Source organism: Mastigoproctus giganteus, chromosome 2 (genome assembly GCF_048544385.1).
Source record: "Mastigoproctus giganteus isolate SK-2022 chromosome 2, ASM4854438v1, whole genome shotgun sequence".
Taxonomy (NCBI): Eukaryota; Metazoa; Arthropoda; class Arachnida; order Uropygi; family Thelyphonidae; genus Mastigoproctus; species Mastigoproctus giganteus.
In genome coordinates this window covers 187,607,086-187,625,726 of record NC_143576.1, presented here as the reverse complement: position 1 = coordinate 187,625,726, position 18,641 = coordinate 187,607,086, and the positions used below count along the sequence as shown (strand labels likewise).

The following is an 18,641-nucleotide window of genomic DNA, read 5'->3' as shown; positions in this document are numbered from 1 at the left end:
ATTTCTGGAGGTCACATTTATAGAGGTTATATGAATCAATTTTGAACGCCTCTGTGATATTTTTCTAAAGCACATTTCTGGAGGTCACATTTATAGAGGTCACAACCATAAAACAATAAAAACAATTTGCAGTTTCTGGTTTATTGGGCTTTTCTATTAGTGCAATAAACGGGTAGTAAACTCGATCTTATTCATTTGTGATAATACCAAAAGCTAGAATTCTGCGTTTTTACATTATTATGGTGAAATGTGTTTCCCCTTCGCTGAAATCTGCTCTTCATTTCTATATCTAAACTTCATCTCACTTGCGTGTGTCATGTTCCAATTTGTGTGTGCCGGGTGCTTTGTTATTGATTAATGCTTTTCTTTTTTACTGTGTTTTAAATTTTACTATCAAAAAAAAACAAAAATGTCAGTGAACAGAAAGAGAGTGAATTTGAATGTAAAAGAAAAGTTACGAATTATAGAAACCTATGGTAAATTAAACTTAGGCAATATGTGTCAAAGGGAAATGTCAGTAAAATTAGTAGTGCCTCAGTCATCTTTATCAAAATTGTTGAAATCACGTCACACATTAAACACTAATGTGATTAGTGAAACCAGAAAAAGGAAGCATGAAGGGAAATGCCAAACAGTAGATGAAACTCTGTTCGTTTGGTTCAAACAGACCAGCTCATTTAATGTGCCAATCAATCGTAGCATTCTTCAATAAGCTAATGATTTTGCTGAAAAACTACACAAAGAGTTTAAGGCGACGGATGGATGGATGGCTGACAAGATGGAAGGAGAGGCATGATATTGTCTATAAAAAACTTCATGGAGAAAAACAGGATTCCGATAGTTCTGCATCTGCTACCTGGTTGAAAACCTCTTGGCAAACTGTGTTAAGCACTTATAATCCTGAAGACATTTTTAATACAGATGAAACAGGGTTGTGCTTCATGGCTACCCCAGACCATTGCATGATTTTTAAAAATTCCTCTGCATCTGCTGGAAAGAAGATCAAGGACAGGATTATAGTTCTTTTAACATGCAACATGACGGGAACAATCAAGATGAAGCCATTAGTTATCGGCAAGAGTATGTTTTAAAGGAGTAAAACAGCTTCCTGTTGAATATGCCAATAATACCAATGCTTGGATGACAGCTTCTTTATTTCTTATCCAATTTCAAATCCCATTTATCTTCGTAAATGGGATTTGAAATTGGATAAGAAAAACAAAAAAATTGCATTGGTTTTGGACAACTGCCCAGCTCATCCAAAGTTGACTTTCAAAAACATTGAATTAATTTTTCTACCTTCAAATACCACATCACTGATTCAACCTCTCGACCAGGGAATAATAAAAACCTTTAAGACCTTTTATAGATCGGATATGAGGTGAAGAATCATCCAGTCTATAGATGGAAGGTGTGGGAACATCATCCGATATCGCAAAGCAGATAACTGTTCTAGATGCACTTCATATGACATTGAATGCCTGGAATGAAGTTTCCAAAACCTGAATTAGCAACTGTTTCAAAAAATGTGGATTAATTGCTCATGATGGGCAACTAAGCCATGATACTGATCACATTGAAAAGCCTAAAGACATGGGTGAACAGGAATTTAATGATTGGGTAGACATAGATGGTGATCTACAAGTTACTACAGCTTTAACAGATGAAGAAATTGCCCAGTCTGAGGAGGAAAATTAAGATGAACCCGAACAAATTCCAGTTACAAAACGGCAAACTCGTGAAGCTATAGCCGTCCTGAGGAGAGCATTGGAAGAAACTGGTGATCATGAATATAGACTGCTATACGATATTAAAAAAATCTATAAATAGACTTTGTAGTGATAATTTAAAGCAATCTAAAATAAGTGACTATTTTAAATTATAATCATATTACAAAGTATTATGTTTAATTAATATGTATATTAATTAAGCTATGTATGTAAGTATAAATTTATTTTTATTTTGCTAAGCTGTGGATAAATTTATTTTTATTTTGTTCGGAATGTAAAAATCGGAATATTCTTCCGATTGGTAATAAAGTGTCAATTTGTGCTTTATATCTTTATTTTTATAGCCTCCGGATAATATTTGTCAATTTTTGCTTATTAGAATCGGCATTTATTAGAATCAAAATTCAAATTGCAAATGTTATCACTATAACTGGCGCTTACTGTATTTATTCACCATTTGGCATCTCTCATATTGTGGAAATAACTTTGCAACTGTGATGGCATGTTGCATTACCAAGGTACCTACCCACCCACCGATGATGAAGCCAACTAGCTTCGAAACGATCGTTTGGATGGTGGTATCCACTGAAAATAAATAACAATAGTCTTCTCTAATAGAGAAGCATTACTTATTTGAAGTAGTGCACTGCCAGCTATCTCGTGAAGGCACCCATAATATGCGATACAATTAAAACAATGCCTTTACACTACATATGTAGTTCAAATATATGGATAAACTATAGTGTATTTACGCCGATATTATATAGTTAATAGAAATTGAGGGAGGATGTGACGAAAAAAGGATAAATATGTTGTTTTTGGCAAGGGTGTCCCCATTATTAAGGTTACCAGTAAACTTATCTTTATCACTGAATCATGTATTTATTTTTATATGCTGGAATGCTGCATCTCCAACTAGTTGAGGATGAATCCTGAAAGTTAATCCATCTACTGTTATCTCTCCTCCTTCTCTCCACCTTTTTTTGCCACTTGTCATGCAAAATTGAAGAGACTTCAGTTTTAAAGCCTAAGAAAATTTCTCATTGTTTTTTTCCCTTGTTGTCAGTATTATCTAGTTTGTTGCAGTAATGGCAGTGGTTATTAAACTTTAAAAAAAAAATTTTAAATTATTTTATGGTGCTTCCCCATGGATCTTTGTGACGAGGAGTGAACAGCTGGCCTAGCTTTGCCCACTGGTTTGAAATGATTGGACAGTGTTCCTGTGCCTAACTTCATTTCCCAATTTTAAACCAGCATCAAAGGGGAGGACCCCATGACTTTTCCTTTGGCATTGGTTTAAAATTAGGATAAAACCTCTTTGCTGCTGGTTTTAAATTGGAAATAGATCATCCAATCACTGTGAACTAGTGGGTGGAGCTAGCCCAGCTTTTCACTCCTTGTCGCAAAGATCCATGGGTAAGCACCATAAAGTAAATTTCAACCAAAATTTTTATCCTGTCCTATTGTTAATTCAAATTTTACACCAGTTTTAAAAAGTTTATAATGTGGTTTCCAATATATAATTTTCCTTAACAGTGATGCCTTTTGCAAACTTTGCTTGCTACTGTTTTCTTGGCCTTGCACAAAAATGATGCTAAACACTTACAGTATATTGCCACTACATTTATATAAATTTTGTATTTACTTTTTCTAGCATTGTAGTTGATGTCTGCTTTTCTTAATATATTTTTAGAACAATTTTAGCACTTCCATATCCAGAATTACCCCAGAGAAACTTTTAAAGCGACAGCAGGAAATTCTTAAAGAAACTGAGGAAAGAAGGGTAGCAAGAGAACGCAGTCAGCAAGAAAGGAAACAAATTTTAGAAAAAAAACTTTACGAAGAACGAAAACGTCAAGAACGCATAAAACAGAACATTCAAGAAGATGTTATATCATTTGAAGGAAATAAAAATTATTGTAATGATGAATTTGAATCCACAGACCTTGCTCATTTGCAGTCCATTGACAACAGTAAAGAAAAATCATCAGATATCAATTCAGAAGATGGTAGACCAATTACTAGTATTCCAGAGCCTTTCTCTCCAAAGTTGGAAATTAGTCAGAAGATTATAGAAGATGGTACTATTTTTAGCAAATCAGGTATGTGAACATTTGTATATTAAGGAATTAGTTATAGATGTAGCTGTCATTTTAGCTTTCTATTTTGTTAATGTTAGATTTCAGTTATAATTATATAATTATTATAATTGTGTTATTATGCAGGAAATTATGTTATATTACAGGAAATTGTTTTAAATTATTCTTTTGTTATATTACAAGAAATTTTTTATGGTTTTAGGTAGCACCATTTACAAAGACAGGATTTTTCATTATCAAGGTTGAGAACCACACTTAAAGACCTTACCTGAAAAATCCTATTTATCACATAGAACTGCATTTCAAACATACTGCACAGAATAATGTAAACAGTCAATAGCATCTAATCTCACCTTATTTAAAATAAGTATGACAAAAACCAATGTTGGAAACTATGACAAATAATTCTAGATTAAAAATAACAAAAATAAAAGCTTTAAAAATAAATATTGGAACTTAGTTGCAATATACTTCTATGTAAAAATTCAGAATGTGATAAACTGCTAATACAAAAGAATGTATAGGAGTAAGCAACTGAAATGGAAAACACTCATAAGTGTAAAACTTGAAAATGCTGTTTATTTGATTGTGCTTCAGTCTCAAAGTTGTGAAGAACTTTTTTCTGACATTAGAAATTGACAGAGATCTTCTGAATATTTAAACATTTTTTTGAAATTGTTTACAAAGAGGAATTTGATAATTGAGAACTATTAAGTGCTCGATAATTCCTATATTCTATTATATTATAAATCAACAGGGATTACCTTTATTTTAGATATAGGAAGCTTCTTTTCCAACTCTCCTAGTCCAACTCCTTGTTGGTGACTCTATTGTCAGGGAAACGGGGAACATGCTTTGTAAAAAGGATAGGTGGAACAGGACCAGGGTATGTCTGCCAGGGGCAAAGGTTGATGACGTTGTAGAGCGAATATCATCTTTTAAGGGCACAAAAGGTGATATAGTTGTACACGTTGGCACTAATGATATTAAGAGTAGGAGACCGGCAGAATTACTTAACAAGTACAGGTCACTGTTGAACAAAAGCCGAGAATTAGGGTTGAATTTGAAAGTGTCTGCAATTCTGCCCAGACATGATAGGAGGGAGTATATGATGAGAGCCTTGTCGATCAATTCGGCCCTGTTGATCAATTCGGCACAATCTTTCCAATCCTGGAAAGATTCTGCAAGGCTCAAGGGGTAGAATTTTTTTCAGCCTGGACTGTACTTGTTAACAGGAGAGATTGCTTCTACAGGGATGGGATACACTTAAATAGAAAGGGTGCAAGAATATTTGCTGATGCTATCGAGGCAGTGTTAGGTGGGTCGGAAAACTGCTAGCTTGGGGGGAGACAAAGACCAAAAGATTGACAGTAGCCACTGGCAGAGGTGAAAGAGATTCTTGCACTGCTTCTATTAGAATGAGCAGAAGCCTGAAAAACAAGATGCATGATATTTCAGAGACTGCTGGGAGCCATTGCGGTACAAGTAAACACATGGGTTGTGTTAGGGTAGCTAAGAATAGAAACAGGTGCAGGTATACTTGCGTGTACACCAATGCTAGGAGCTTAGTAAATAAATTTATTGAATTTGAGGTATTGCTCAAAACATCAAAGGCAGATATTGTTGGGATATCAGAGACGTGGTGTCACACAGATATAAGGGATGCAGAACTGGAATTTGGGGAGTACAACGTCTACAGACAGGATAGGAAGAGGGGGAGGGGTTATGCTATTAGTTAAGAAACACATAAAAACCAAGGAAGTGAAGCCAGTCGACATCGCTGGAGAGTGCAGTGTTGAGTCAGTTTGGTGTGACATAAGCATTGGAAGATCAAAATTGAGAGTAGGAGTGTGCTATAGGCCTAATGACTCTGATGAGTATAATAAGAAACTGTACAGGGAAATAGAGTGGGCCAGTAAATCAGAGAGTCTTATAATGGGAGATTTTAATTTCCCAGATATTGACTGGAATTTGGGGGCTGGTCACTCACACACTAGCAGGGCTTTTGTGGATTTATTGGATGATTGTTTTCTACATCAGCATGTTCGGGAGGCAACTAGAAGGAGTAATACTCTTGATTTGATTATCAGCAGTGATTCTTCATGCATTAAGAAACTGCAGATAAAGAAACTGAACCACTAGGTGGCAGTGATCACAGTGTGCTGAAGTGGGATTTACTCAAAGAGGTAACTACCATTAGGGGTAAAGGGAAGGGTTATTGCTTCCGTAAAGACGACTACGATGGACTGAGACAGTATTTAAATTCTATACAGTGGGACCAACTGATGATGTTACCAACAGCAAATTCAAAATGGGAAGCATTCAAAGAACTTATCTTGGAAGCTACTAGGCTTTACATACCAACTAAGAAATATTGTTCAAGGTTTAAGCCAAAATGGATGTCAGATGAACTAATGAGGCATATGGCAGAGAAGAAAAATGCATGGGATACTTACAAATTAACACATGACACAGAAGCCTATGATAGATACAAGTTGATATGCAACCAAGTTACAAAGGAGGTTAGGCAGGCGAAGGCAGATTACGAGAAATCCTTGGCGAGGGATGCAAAGAAAAACAGCAAAGAGTTCTTTACTTATGTAAACTCTAGAAGGAAGGGGATGAATCAAATTGGTCCACTTGATATTGATGGGTCAACTGTTGATGATCCTGCTCAGGTAGCTAACAAACTAAATGAATATTTTGCATCGACATTCACACATGAGGAGTTATTCAGCGAGGGGAATGCCAGAGGTGTATTCAACTCTAACAGTAAGCTACAGAATCTTGAAATAACTGGGAGTAAAGTGGAGGAGAAACAGCAAATTCAAAATGGGAAGCATTCAAAGAACTTATCTTGGAAGCTACTAGGCTTTACATACCAACTAAGAAATATTGTTCAAGGTTTAAGCCAAAATGGATGTCAGATGAACTAATGAGGCATATGGCAGAGAAGAAAAATGCATGGGATACTTACAAATTAACACATGACACAGAAGCCTATGATAGATACAAGTTGATATGCAACCAAGTTACAAAGGAGGTTAGGCAGGCGAAGGCAGATTACGAGAAATCCTTGGCGAGGGATGCAAAGAAAAACAGCAAAGAGTTCTTTACTTATGTAAACTCTAGAAGGAAGGGGATGAATCAAATTGGTCCACTTGATATTGATGGGTCAACTGTTGATGATCCTGCTCAGGTAGCTAACAAACTAAATGAATATTTTGCATCGACATTCACACATGAGGAGTTATTCAGCGAGGGGAATGCCAGAGGTGTATTCAACTCTAACAGTAAGCTACAGAATCTTGAAATAACTGGGAGTAAAGTGGAGGAGAAACTGTTGAAAATAAACACAAGAAAGGCACCCGGGGTGGATGGGATCTATCCAGTTATATTAAAGGAGGCAGCAAAGGAAGTAAGCAAACCCTTAGCCATAATTATGAGAGCTTCCTTGGACTCAGGGGAGGTACCCATAGACTGGAAATGTGCAAATGTGACCCCAATTCACAAAGGAGGATCAAAGGCTGACACAAGTAATTATAGACCTGTGAGCTTAACTTCTGTTCCAGGAAAATTAATGGAGGCACTAGTTAAAGAAGCACTGCAGGATCATTTAGACAAGACTTCAGTTATAGCTCGGACACAGCATGGTTTTGTTAAGGGGAAGTCTTGCCTGACCAATTTGATGGGATACTATGATGCAGTCACAAAAGAACTGGATGCAGGGAATAGCTTTGATATTATATACTTGGATCTTAGAAAGGCTTTTGATACTGTTGCACATGGAAGACTGCTACACAAATTGGAGCAGTGTGACATTGGAGGCAAATTGCTGCTATGGATAAAGGGGTGGTTGAGGGGGAGAAGACAGAGAGTGGTAATCAATGGACACTGCTCATCGTGGACTAATGTTTTTAGTGGAGTCCCTCAGGGCTCAGTGTTGGGTCCATTATTGTTTTCTGTACTTATAAATGATATTGATGATGGTATATCAAGCTTAATGTCCAAGTTTGCAGATGATATAAATGTTGGCAGGGTTGTCAAGGACACTACTGACACTATGCTGCTGCAACAGGATCTGGAAAGGTTGAGCAGATGGGCTGAGAGGTGGCAAATGAAGTTTAACATTGACAAATGTAAAGTACTACACATGGGAAACAGCAACCCCAGAGCAACGTATCAACTCTGTGGTACTACACTGACAGTGGTAGAGAATGAAAGGGACTTGGGGGTGGTTGTGCAGGCAGATATGAAGTTGTCTGAGCAGTGCAGACGGGCTGAAAGAGTAGCTCATGGAGTATTGTCAATGATATACAGGAATTTTTCTAGCAGGGATAAGGAGGTGATTATTCCCTTGTATAAGGCAATGGTCAGGCCACACCTAGAGTACTGTATACAGGTCTATAGGCCTCATTTCAAGAAGGATGTAGAGCTGCTGGAACGAGTACATAGAAGGGCAACAAGATTAGTGAATGGAACAAAGGGGTGCTCTTACGAAGAAAGGCTTAAGTTTTACAAATTACAGTGTCTGGAGACGAGGCACCGGCTAGGTGATCTGATAGAGGTGTATACAGCCTTGAATGGTTTTAGCATGAACAATGCTGATGGGATTCTTCCTCTAGATCAGAATAATCACCTGAGAGGGCATAAATTCAAATTGAGGAAAGACAGATGTAGGATAGACGTGCGGAAATTTGCCTTTAGCCAGCGGGTGGTTGGTTGGTGGAACAGACTTCCATCCCTTGTTGTGGAAGTTGATAGCCTAAATAAGTGTAAGGCTCTGCTGGACATGTATTTTGAACAAACAGAGGGATGAAGTGGAAGTGGGGTTTTTTTTTTTTTTTTTTTGGCTGATGCTGCATAAGCTTGCTTTCTTGCATCAAATGCCTCTACTAATGCTAATGCTAACTCGCTAATCGCCATCCTCAAGAATTATTAGCGAGTTGGACTAAGAGAGTTGAAAAAGAAGCTTCCTATATCTAAAATAAAGGTAATCCCTGTTGATTTATAACAAGGAGTAATGTAAATTAGATAATCATTTAAAATAAATTTTGTAAATATTAATTGAAAATTTTTATAAATGGATTCAAGTATTCAGTACACAAAATTTATGTGTACTGAATCCTGAAGTTTTTTTTGCATGCGAGATATATATATATATATATACACACACACACACAACATAGTTATGCAACTTTAATTAAAGTTATTTTTAGTATTATTTAGTTTTAAAATGGCATAATGATGCAAATATTTTCTACACCTGCCAAAAAAGACATCCTTCCATATTATTCTCATTGTCAAAAAGTGGCTATCCAGTTCTTCCTTGTTTTCATTTTGACAACTTTCAACCTCAGTCACACTCACAGGCAACTTAATCTAAGGGCACAAAAGGTGATATAATTGTACACGTTGGCACTAATGATATTAAGAGTAGGAGACTGGCAGAATTACTTAACAAGTACAGGTCACTGTTGAAAAAAAGCTGTGAAGTAAGGTTGAATTTGAAAGTGTCTGCAATTCTGCCCAGACACGATAGGAGGGAGTATATGATGAGAGCCTTGTCGATCAATTCAGCCCTGGAAAGTTTGTGCAAGGCTCAAGGGGTAGAATTTTTTTCAGCCTGGTCTGTACTTGTTAACAGGAGAGACTGCTTCTACAGGGATGGGATACACTTAAATAGAAAAGGTGCAAGAATATTTGCTGATGCTGTCGAGGCAGTGTTAGGTGGGTCAGAAAACTGCTAGTTTGGGGGGGGGGATACAAGGACTAATAGATTAGCAGTAGCCACTGGCAGAGGTGAAAGTGATTCTTGCACTGCTTTTATTGAAATGAGCAGCAGCCTGGAAAACAAGATACAGGATATTTCAGAGACTGCTGGGAGTCATCGTGGAACAAGTAAACACATGGGGGTTGTGTTAGGGTTGTGTTACATCTCTAACAGGGAACAGGGTTGTGTTAGGGCAGCTAAGAATAAGAACAGGTGCATGTATACTTGCATGTACACCAATGTGCGGTGGTCATTCCCTGAAAATGCGGTGGTCATTCCCTGACCTTTCTGCATCTTCCATATTTGGTGGTCACAGGCTCGAACCCCGGTCTAATCAAGAAGTGTGTGCTACGCACTGCTGCTCCTGCCCACCTGGCTACGGAGGCGCCTAAGCTAGTTGCCTGAGTAAGGCAAAAAGGCATATATTTAACCCTATGTGAAATCCATTTGTGGCCATTCTACAAATAGAAATATTGAAGGCTACATATGTGGCCATATGTAGCCTTCGATATTTCTTTTTTACATATTTTTATTGGTATTTTTATATAAAAATAGCCTTTTTGTAAAATCTGTAAAAATGTAGATTAAACAAGCATACAAGCATTTTTTTTATTTTTTAAAAACTGTGACATGATAGAGCAAATTTCAAGTAACTTCTGAAATTTCCATTAAAAATCTTGTTCTTATTTCTTATTAGTAGTAAAACATCAGAGAACTTCTCTTAAAATGCAGACCAGTGTTATTACTGTTTATTTGTTTACTCTTTTGACTATTATCATTATTATTAATTTGCATATTCAGTTCTAAGGATGTCAGATTTATTTATTTAGTTTTAGTAACTTTATATTATTTTTTAAAATTTAATTTTAATTTCAGGTTACTTAAATTTATGATTTGCATAGTTTCATGTTTTTGCCTTTTCCTCTACACAAGTTGGTTTTCTGTGATAACTACTAGTGATAACTACATCTCTCAGCACTGTTGATAACTACGTCTCCTAGCACTGTTGTACACTTTGAGTTTTATGTCATAAATCCATCCAAAGTCTTGTTTTACAGAGTACCCACTTTTTTTCATTTTAAAATTATATTGACTGAGAACTGTATTTAATCCGTTTATATTGAACCTTTGATGTTCTGTGTCGTGTTTCATGGATGGAGTTGTGATGTCACTCTGATTACTTGTCAGTATCTCTATTACTAGAAATTAAAGCTTGACATACTTATTCCTGGTCAAGTTAATAGGCCTTTTTTCTGTATGTGTTGATGGTGATCTAATTTGTAAATTGGTTGTTAGTTATCCATAGGTTATAACATAGTTGTATAGGTGGCTGAATAAGTTCGTGAAACTGGTTAGGAATCAAGATAATTTAAAATGAGTTTGCAAAATGGTAAATGTTTTTTATTTATTTATTTATATTACACATTGTTATAATTGAATATATATACCCGCACATATAGATACACATAATATTACTATTGTTTTGTTAGGTGAACTAAAACCACTTTCTCGTTCTTCCTCATTGAAGACACCAGGTACTCTAAGAAAATTTACAAAGTGAGTTTATATTTTATTTTTATAATATTTTATTTTTTTATGACTTTCATTTTCATAAATATTTTTTTTTTTGCTATTGAACAATAGGCAGTTAAATGCTGTTGATATTGAAAAGTACTATGACATGAACATGGTTTACTATGCTAGAGAAGTGGTACTTGTTAATAAAGATTTTATTAGATGACCTCTATTCAATGTTGTCAAGTATAGAAATTTGAGTTTTACACCAAATTAAAAGTGTGTCTAATACTATTAAGGTGTTATTTGACTGTCAGTATAAGATGCAACTGATGTAAATGATGTTATAGAATTCTATAATTCTATAACATCAGTTGCATTTTATATGGACAGTCATACATCACCTTAAAAGCATTATAAATACTTTTAATTTGATGTAAAAATCTATATTTTTATATTTGGCAACATTGAATAGATGTGATCTAATAAAATCTTTATTGACAAGTACCACATCTCTAACATAGCAAACCATGGAATTCACATGGAGTCAGTTTTCATTATTTTTAAATACTTAAAAATATTTAAAAAAGATTAATGCCCACTTTCAAGTAAGTTTTAATCTTTTTTACTTGTCAATACAATTCCTAACACTGTAAAACTCAAATGTCTTATTCATAATGAAAGTAGAGGCTGCCATGGCTGAGTAGTTGAAAGGTACATAAGTACATTGAATACGATGACTACTAAATATAGTGCTGTTTCTTGTATTCATTAGCATTAGTAGAGGCATATGATGCAAGAAAGCAAGCTTATGCAGTATCAGCCAAAAAAAAAAAAAAAAATCAAAATCTCACTTCACCCCTCTGTTGGTTTGAAATACCTGTCCAGCTGAGCCTTAAATTTCTTTAGGCTATCAACCTCCACAACAAGGGATGGAACTCTGTTCCACCAACCAACTACCTGCTGGCTAAAGGCAAATTTCCGCACATCTATCCTACATCTGTCTTTCCTCAATTTGAATTTATGCCCTCTCAGGTGATTATTCTGAGCAAGAGGAAGAATCCCATCAGCATTGTTCATGCTAAAACCATTCAAGGCTGTATACACCTCTATCAGATCACCTCGCCGGTACCTCGTCTCCAGACACTGTAATTTGCAAAACTTAAGCCTTTCTTCGTAAGAGCAACCCTTTGTTCCATTCACTAATCTTGTTGCCCTTCTCTGTACTCATTGCAGCAGCTCTACATCCTTCTTGAAATGAGGCCTCCAGACCTGTATAGAGTACTCAAGGTGTGGCCTGACCATTGCCTTATACAGGGGAATAATCACCTCCTTATCCCTGCTAGAAAAATTCCTGTATATCACTGACAAGATGCCATGAGCTACTCTTGCAGCCCGTCTGCACTGCTCAGAGAACTTCATATCTGCCTGCTCAATTACCCCCAGGTCCTTTCCATTCTCTACCACTGTCAGTGTAGAACCACAGAGTTGATACTTTGCTCTGGGGCTGCTGTTTCCCATATGTAGTACTCAGCCCATCTCCTCAACATTTCCAGAACCTGTTGCAGCAGCATAGTGTCATTAGTGTCCTTAACAACCCTGCCAACCTTTGTATCGCCTGCAAACTTGGACATTAAGTTTGATATACCATCATCAATATTATTTATAAAAAAAGAAAACAATAATGGACCCAACACTGAACCCTGAGGAACTCCACTAATAACATTAGTCCACGATGAGCAGTGTCCATTGATTACCACTCTCTGTCTTCTCCCCCTCAACCACCCCTTTATCCATAGCATTTGCCTCCAATGCCACACTGCCCCCATTTGTGCAGCAGTCTTCCATGTGCAACAGTATCAAAAGCCTTTCTAAGATCCAAGTATATAATATCAAAGTTATTCCCTGCATCCAGTTCTTTTGTGACTGCATCATAGTATCCAATCAAATTGGTCAGGCAAGACTTCCCCTTAACAAAACCATGCTGTGTCCGAGCTATAACTGAGGTCTTGTCTAGATGATCCTGCAGTCCTTCTTTAACCAGTGCCTCCATTAATTTTCCTGGAATAGAAATTAAACTCACAGGTCTATAATTACTTGTGTCAGCTTTTGATCCTCCTTTGTGAATTGGAGTCACATTTGCACATCTCCAGTCTATGGGTACCTCTCCTGACTCCAAGGAAGCTCTCATAATTATGGCTAAGGGTTTGCTTACTTCCTTTGCTGCCTCCTTTAATATAACTGGATACAGATGTAGAATAGATGTGCGGAAATTTGCTTTTAGCCAGCGGGTGGTTAATTGCTGGAACAAACTTCCATCTGTCGTTGTGGAAGTTGATAGGTTGAATAAATTTGAGGAGAACTTGACAGGCATTGGGAGGGAATGGTGCGATTTTTTTTTTTTTTTTTTTTTTTTTTTTGGCTGATGCTGCATAAGCTTATACACTTGCTTTCTTCCATCACATGCATGCCACTGCTACTACTACTACTACCCCAGGTGCCTTTCTTTTGTTTCTCTTCAACAATTTCTCCTCCACGTTACTCTCAGTTATTACAAGATTATCTAGCTTGCTTACTGCCAAAGTTGAATACACCTCTGCATTCCCCTCGCTGAATAACTCCTCATGTGTGAATGTCGATGCAAAATATTCATTTAGTTTGTTAGCTATCTGAGCAGGATCATCAACAGTTGAACCATCGATATCAAGTGGACTAATCTGATTCATTCCCTTCCTTCTAGAGTTTACATAAATAAAGAACTCTTTGCTGTTTTTCTTTGCATCCCTTGCCAAAAATTTCTCGTAATCTGCCTTCGCCTGCCTAACCTCCTTTGTAACTTGGTTACAGATCAACTTATATCTATCATAGGCTTCTGTGTCACTTGTTAATTTATATGTATCCCATGCATTTTTCTTCTCTGCCATATGTCTCATTAGTTCATCTGACATCCATTTAGGCCTAAACCTTGAACAATATTTCTTAGTTGGTATGTAAAGCCTAGTAGCTTCCAAGATAAGTTCTTTGAATGCTTCCCATTTTGAATTTGTTGTTGGTAACATCATCAGTTGGTCCCACTGTATAGAATTTAAATACTGTCTCAGACCATCGTAGTCGCCTTTACGAAAGCAATAACCCTTCCCTTTACCACTGATGGTAGTTATCTCTTTGAGTAAATCACACTTCAGCACACTGTGATCACTGCCACCTAGTGTGTTCCTTTATCTCCAGATTCTTAATGCATGAAGAATCGCTACTGATAATCAAATCAAGAGTATTTATTCCCTCTAGTTGCCTCCCGAACATGCTGATGTAGGAAACAATCATCCAATAAATCCACAAAAGCCTTGCTAATGTGTGAGTGACTAACCCACAAATTCCAGTCAGTATCTGGGAAATTAAAATCCCCCATTATAAGACTCTCTGATTTTCTGGCCCACTCTATTTCCCTGTACAGTTTCTTATTATACTCATCAGAGTCATTAGGCCTATTGCACACTCCTACTCTCAATTTTGATCTACCATGTTTATGTCACACCAAACTGACTCGACACTGCACTGTCCAGCGATGTCGACTGGCTTCACTTCCTTGGATTTTATGTGTTTCTTAACTAATAGCATAACCCCTCCTCCCTTCCTATCCTGTCTATCCTTTCTGTAGACGTTGTACTACCCAAATTCCAGTTCTGCATTCCTTATATCTGTGTGACACCACGTCTCTGATATCCCAACAATATCCGCCTTTGATGCTTTGAGCAATATCTCAAATTCATCAAATTTATTTACCAAACTCCTAGCATTGGTGTATGGTGTACATGCACCTGTTCTTATTCTTAGCTGCTCTAACACATCCCATGTGTTTACTTGTTCCGCGATGACTCCCAGCAGTCTCTGAAATATCCTGTATCCTGTTTTCCCGGCTGCTGCTCATTTCAATAGAAGCAGTGCAAGAATCACTTTCACCTCTGCCAGTGGCTACTGTTAATCTATTAGTCCTTGTATCCCCCCCAAACTAGCAGTTTTCCGACCCACCTAACACTGCCTCGACAGCATCAGCGAATATTCTTGCACCCTTTCAATTTAAGTGTATCCCATCCCTGTAGAAGCAGTCTCTCCTGTTAACAAGTACAGACCAGGCTGAAAAAAATCTACCCCGTGAGCCTTGCACAAACATTCCAGGGCCGAATTGATCGACAAGGCTCTCATCATATACTCCCTCTTATCGTGTCTAGGCAGAATTGCAGACACTTTCAAATTCAACCCTAATTCATGGCTTTTTTTCAACTGTGACTTGTACTTGTTAAGTAATTCTGTCGGTCTCCTACTCTTAATATCATTAGTGCCAACGTGTACAACTGTATCACCTTTTGTGCCCTTAAAGGATGATATCCGCTCTACAACGTCATCAACCTTTGCCCCTGGCAGACATACCCTGGTCCTGTTCCACCTATCCTTTTTACAAAGCATGTTTCTCGTTTCCCTGACAATAGAGTCACCAACAACTACTAGTTCCTTTGGGACCAGCGCATTCTGCCTTGGGGGTTGCCGCTGTGTTGCACGATGACCAAGTGAAAGCTCTGGCATTGGTGTGGGCAGCTGAGAGCTTGATGGGCCCCTCACTTGTAATCCTTCGAGGGCATCCACCCTGTCCTTCAAGCTCTCATATAGGCCCATAACAACGCTGAGTTGTCGCCTGATTTCGTTACACTCCTTGCATCGCGCACACACACGGAGACATCGCCCATGGCAATATCATGTCCCGTACCCGATTGCTCCACAAACATCATGCAAGCAGTGCATTTTAAAAGGCTGTGATAGAGGGCAACTGCCCCGCTCAATTCTCCTGTGAGCCACAGTACTCCCATTAGTTTGAGCCTTTTGCTTTGCTGCTCTGGTCTGAGTTCTTTTGATTTAATTTCAGTACAAAATTATAACCCTCAACTTGTATCCCAACACAGTTATAACGCTATATATATTTTTCAGTATCAAGTATTATCTACGAGTTCCGTTTATATAACTTCCATATTAGGTTATGTATTAATTAATTATGTTACATTTGTAATCTAAGTCATTATACGTATTTAGTTAAAAGTACAATTTAATTGACAATGAAGTTTAACAAAATTAATATATTTTACTGATTAATTGACAATATTATATTATATAATATATTATATTAATGCTATCTAATTCGGGATATAATGTTGTATCGTACGACAATGGCAGCAAGTTAAGAACAGTAAATCTTCTGACGCTTAAGTATTAATTAACTTGCAAATCTCACTGTTTCAATTCAGAATAAACTAACGATCCTGACTAGGTCTATAAGCTACTTATAGAAATTAATTTGATGACCAATTAACAATTGGTCAATAAAGCGGCTAAATATGGCTAAAAAACTTCTCGTTCAGCGGAGCTGCAACTTGTAACGTGTGGATTTGATACCCTTACCGATACTTTTATGCAATTACAAGGCCGAGTAAAGAATAAATACACAAGATTAATTAGAAAATCACAAAATAATGCTATACTATTAAATTTAAATCAAAAGTTTTAGAAAAACAATAATTTCAAATCAATAAATAAGAAAATCACTTAGCGGCTTCGAACACATCTGGCTCCCACTAGCCTCATCAGCAGACTTCGCTCTCTCTATCTTGTGAACTCCTGACCATGTGCTTGTCCCAGAGTAGAAATTTAAAAAATTTTTTTTATTTTTTTATTTAAGTAATCTATATGTTGTGTGTGTGTGTGTGTGTGTATATATATATATATATATATATATATACAAATAATTCTTCGCCTAATACGGATATATATATATATATATATATCCGTATTAGGCGAAGAATTATTTGTAAATTTTAACTTATAGATAACTTAAGGTTGTTAATGAAATCAGCACCGATTAATGCCATCTATGTGAGAGATTGTGCATTACATCGGTCTGTATTGATATGTTCTAGATTTGATAGAATATGGTAGTGTAAAAATATATCAGATTAGCAATGAGGTAGCAGGCTGAGTGAGATAAGGTGCAGTCTGCAAAAGAACTGTGTGTCGAAACCGCCCAAGTAACGTGCAAAGGCCAACGCCAGCACTGTGGCAAAACCTAGAAGTACAATATGTAATATAAAGTGAGAGTAAAACAGAATGAGATAAAACGTAAAGCAAAAAGAGATAAAAGTAGTAATGGTAGTAACATAAATTGAAATATAAAGCAAAATTATAAAATAATAAGGCACAATTATAAAATATGTTAATTATGGGTTAGTAGATATATTGAAAGGGACTTTATCGAGGGCTAACCCTCTCAATATATCGGCCCATAATTAACGTCGCTATCTGTTTCTGTTGTCAACTGCCCGCATAACTAGGTTCGAATGTAGGATAGTATAATAGTAATAATATAGTACCAAAGTAGGTTAGGTCAGGTAATTTAGCAGTATTATAATATAAGGGCCAAAAGCTGATAATAAGCCATTTTAGTATGTAAGGTAATTTGGAAGTAATATGATATAAGGGCCAAACGCTGATAATAAGTAGATTTAGATTAGTAGATTTAGTAGTTTACGGCCGAGATGACTAGGCGCCTCCGTAGCCAGGTGGGAAAGAGCAGAAGTGCGTAGCACACGCTTCTTGATTAGACCGGCGTTCGAGCCCGTCACCACCAAATACGGAGGATGCGGAAAGGTCAGGGAATGACCACCGCATATCCCGGAGCAATATGGCCTTAGTTGCTAATGCTCCTAAAAACCAAATAACAAACAAACAAAACAAACCGAGATGACTATTAGCCCAACAGATTGCTTAGTAACATAAAGAATACAATAGAGCAAGAGTTCCATCCACTGTTGTTATATATTATATTATCTATGTTGAATAGGCAGCATGGGCTAAAGGAAGGAGAACGGAAATAGGATAAAGCATAGCAATAGTACCTCAATCCCCCTCGAATTGTTCTAATAGTTCATGAGGTATGAAAAACATAGGGTTATATAGTATATGGCTAAAAGTATAGAAAAAGGAAGAATACAATTGTACGTGGGAAGAAACCGGGAGCGTAACTTCCCGTCGCTTAAAGAAAGTGATTCTGGTTTATGGTTATAACTATCACATTGTATAAGATGTAGGAGATATACTGTAACAGAAAATAGGAAGCTGAAGATATAATAAGGACTTAGCATAATATAGATATGATGGACCAAATGGTTGATATATATATATATATATATATATAGAACAAATTCCTGGTGAAAAATATATATAAGCAAGTATGCTTACCACCGGTGAATGTGAAGATAGAAAGACCGAGAAGTGGAGCATGTGTATTATTTATCCGATGCTGGTAGATGTGGGTGCCCTCTGTGTTTGCGAGTTAGTGAAATAAAATCAGAAACCAAGCCAAAAAACCATATCGCCCTCTGGAATCTAGGTGGAAGAACTAGCAGATTATATATATAATTTACATGTAATAGGCGGTGGTGTAAGTGCAGAACGGTAGATGGTTCTCTCTGGAGAATAGAG

General features: G+C 36.8%; 1 protein-coding gene across 1 annotated transcript in view; it reads left to right on the top strand.

Annotated features, from left to right (window-relative positions):
- The window catches only part of LOC150089847 (TOG array regulator of axonemal microtubules protein 1-like), a 221,689-nt gene that overhangs the window by 132,689 nt on the left and 70,359 nt on the right, over positions 1 to 18,641 (top strand). Inside the window, exons 7-8 of the mRNA XM_090390111.1 lie at positions 3,424 to 3,832; positions 11,093 to 11,159. Of these exons, the coding sequence (XP_090246237.1) occupies positions 3,424 to 3,832; positions 11,093 to 11,159 (476 nt within the window). The remainder of the gene's footprint in view (positions 1 to 3,423; positions 3,833 to 11,092; positions 11,160 to 18,641) is intronic.